Below are 3,280 nucleotides of genomic sequence, written 5' to 3' on the forward strand. Positions count from 1 at the left end.
AGGAAGTTCCTCCTCCATCTTTCTCCGCCAGAGAGAATAAATGAATCCTCCACTGAGGATGTTCAGCAGGTGGATCACTGGGTGAAGGAGTGAATGTAGAGTGAATGAGTGAATGCAGAGTGAATGTAGAATGAATGAATGCAGAGTGAATGTAGAATGAATGAGTGAATGTAGATCCTCTTGGATCCTCTGACTTGATGAGTTCAGGTCGTTTACCAACATCTGATCCTGATTGATTGTCTCTCTAACTGTCCTCTGTCTCCTCAGCAGGGACAGACCAGGAGGACACTGATGGCTGATCAATCAGTCTGATCAGGTTGATCATCTCTGATCATTGATCCAGTCAGACTTTGGATCAGAGCCGATCTCAGTGAAGGTTCTGATGGACCAACAGAGACACTTCCTGGTCCTCTGGTCCAGTCTGCAGCCTCTGATTGATCACTATTGATTATTGATGACAGAATGAAGATCTGAAGGAACTGAATCATTTCTGCTGCCTGAGGAACCAGTTCATGACTGGAACTGGAACTGGAACTGGTTTGGATCCATCAGGAGGAGGAGAGTCCAGTCTGACCAGAACCAACATCTTTTCTATTCAAACCCTAAAATCTCTAAACTTTTCGCTTCCAGTCCAGAATCTGGAGAGTTTGACGAAAGAAAATCTGGAAATATTTTCTGCCTTTAGAGTTTAAGATCCAGTTCCAGTTATTGAATTAATTAACCTTTATTGGATTATAATCCAGACAGATTAATGTAGTCCTGGATTATAATCTCTGGGTTTACGGAGCCTCTAGGGAACATGGGAAAATATGTTACTGCAGTATCTGTTGGTCGATTACAGTCACAGAAGTTAATTTAAAAATTTAAATATAAACACATTTAAAGAGCCTCAGTGTTTATTCTTAACTCTTTGTTGCAATAAATTGATTTATTCACTGCATGTTTATGTCTGTAAGGCTGAGATGGAACTGGACATGAAAACGGCCTTTAAAACATTCAGACCAAAACAAAAGAGACTCAATTAAACTAACAGATGATTTATTACACTGTAATAACAACTCAGAAATACTGCTAATAGTTTGGATGTATTTTTATTTCTTTCCTACTTACGGAAAGTTTCTGTTTACATCATAGGTTTATGGTGCCTTAACTAAAGAAAAATATATAAAACTCCAGATATTCACAATGTGATGCATGGATATATAACACTGCATGGATATGAGCCTTAATATGAGGCTTTCATGAGGTTACATGTTAAAACCTCATGAAACCTCATAGCAGAAAGTACGATGGGCCCCTAAGAAAGATTTACAGCATCAGTTATGCTGCATGAACTGATCAGTTCATTATTGAGACGGAACAAAAAAATAATAATCCTCCATGTTAGTATTATATGAATAATTCTTTATTATTATGAATCCTGCTTTATTAATGTGATGTCAATACAAATAGAAGCTTCTTTATCTCACATTTTCATTTTAAACATGTTCTGAATATAAACATGAAGTCCTATTAAAACTGTTACTTTGCATAAAATGCTGAATTTGAACATAATTAGATTTCTGCTGACTAAATATGTTCACTTCTGACTGAAATATATTTTATGCCTCATTTTATTCATTTGTTACATGTTGCTTCCATATTAATGTCTTTTAAAATAGATAACTTTGAATTTTAAACCTCTGATCTGACTTATTACCAAAAGGTCATGAAATAATTTGGTCACTAATATAAATATTCAGTATGTAGTGAGACATTAGCTGAGGTTCAGACTGAGTTTTGTTACCAAATACAGTGATCATATATGATGCTTGTATATCTATAATGTCTTGTATTTTATTTCTTGTAAATATTTTTATGTGTATTACAATTTGCTTGGTGCTTTAAGGCTGAATGAAAATCAGATTTATCATCATTTCTGAGTTAATCTGGATGTTTCTGTTTCTCTGAACATTCAGGATGAAGAAACTTTTATTATTTTTAATCTGACTCAATTTACTGGATGTTTCCTGAATCTGCAGAATAAACCTTGATAATCATTTAAATTATTGATCCATCCTCATTTCCAATCAGCTGATCTCTAATAATAGATGAACTGATTGGTATTGAATGTTAATATTTAAACAAAATTATTTCTATTTGCTGGAATTCATGACTATTCAGTGTTTATATTAATTTGATGGTTTTTCTAGGTTTTCTTTTTGAGATTTTTAGACCAAATAAAACTCCAGATTTTAGTAGATTTTTGTTTCCCTTTTCTTAAAAATGAAGAACAGAAAATATTTTCAAAAGGTTTGTTTTATGTCAATCATCCCTTCAGGGACCTGAATTCAAAGTCCAACTAAATTCAAACTCAATAAAACCAGTTTAGCATCCAGCCCTCCTTTTTCCTGCCTTTTCCTTTTAAATGACAGTTTTTAACTTCATTTTCAGGGGAATTTATTTATTTATTTTTGCTGTTTTGATAATCATGTCTGCTAAAAATGCCAAAATGTGCTGACAATAAATAGTTCAGAAAACTTCCATCTTGTTTCTCCTCTCGAGTTAAATCAAAGCTTAACGCAGTTCTTGGTTTTCAACAGCCTTTTATTGTGGACACGTCTGTAAAAGTCCCCAAAAATGCCGTCAGAACTACAAAAGGCAACAAAAACCTAAATCAGTTCACAATAAATGGCGTATTTACATAAATAAAAGATACAAATGAACTAAACTTTACCTCATTAGCCGCATTGAATCTTAATTTCTTACAGCTTCTTCAGCTTGAATGCCCATGTGGCTCTAAGTGCGCCAGTCAATGCTTCCCTGGGCAACACATGGTCCGGAACAAAACAAAGGTTCCCCCTCCACATTTCAATATACACTTAACATAGATTCAATAAAATTACCTCACAGTTAAACTTAATGTTTTATATTAAATAAAATCTAACTACTGCCAAATAGTAGTTAGAAATAATAACAAATAACAACAAAAACAATAAAAATAAACCAGATGCAGTTGTCTTGACAGCAGCTGCACATCTGTTTTTGTTTGAATTAAATTTTGTTTTTCCAGGATCAAGTTGCATTAATTACCTGTTTTAAATCATTTCCTCCATTTTCTTTACTTTTCATCACATTTCAAACTGCAAAGTAAAATATAATCTAAAAACTTAAATTCTCTAATAATTCTTGACTTTATTATTCCTGCTGATTTAAATCTCTGATTTCACACAAAAATAAAACAAGTTGTGACTCCAATGATTCTGTTCTTCATCTTGGTCATAATTTATCCAACAAAATG

The 3,280-nt window shown here is 33.3% G+C and overlaps 1 protein-coding gene across 3 annotated transcripts in view; it reads left to right on the forward strand.

The window, feature by feature from the left end:
• The window catches only part of LOC106939591 (uncharacterized), a 20,782-nt gene extending 18,868 nt beyond the window's left edge, over positions 1-1,914 (forward strand). For 2 of the 3 annotated variants that reach the window (XM_015022036.1, XM_015022035.1), the window contains one exon: positions 268-1,914. In XM_015022036.1, coding sequence (XP_014877522.1) covers positions 268-299 — 32 coding nt within the window. In that variant the 3' untranslated portion in view covers positions 300-1,914. The remainder of the gene's footprint in view (positions 1-267) is intronic. The other variant, XM_015022037.1, reaches the window with a different exon arrangement.
• The last annotated feature ends 1,366 nt before the right edge of the window (positions 1,915-3,280 follow it).

Source organism: Poecilia latipinna, unplaced genomic scaffold (assembly GCF_001443285.1).
Source record: "Poecilia latipinna isolate Pla-1442-1.1 unplaced genomic scaffold, P_latipinna-1.0 Scaffold2920, whole genome shotgun sequence".
Taxonomy (NCBI): domain Eukaryota; kingdom Metazoa; phylum Chordata; class Actinopteri; order Cyprinodontiformes; family Poeciliidae; genus Poecilia; species Poecilia latipinna.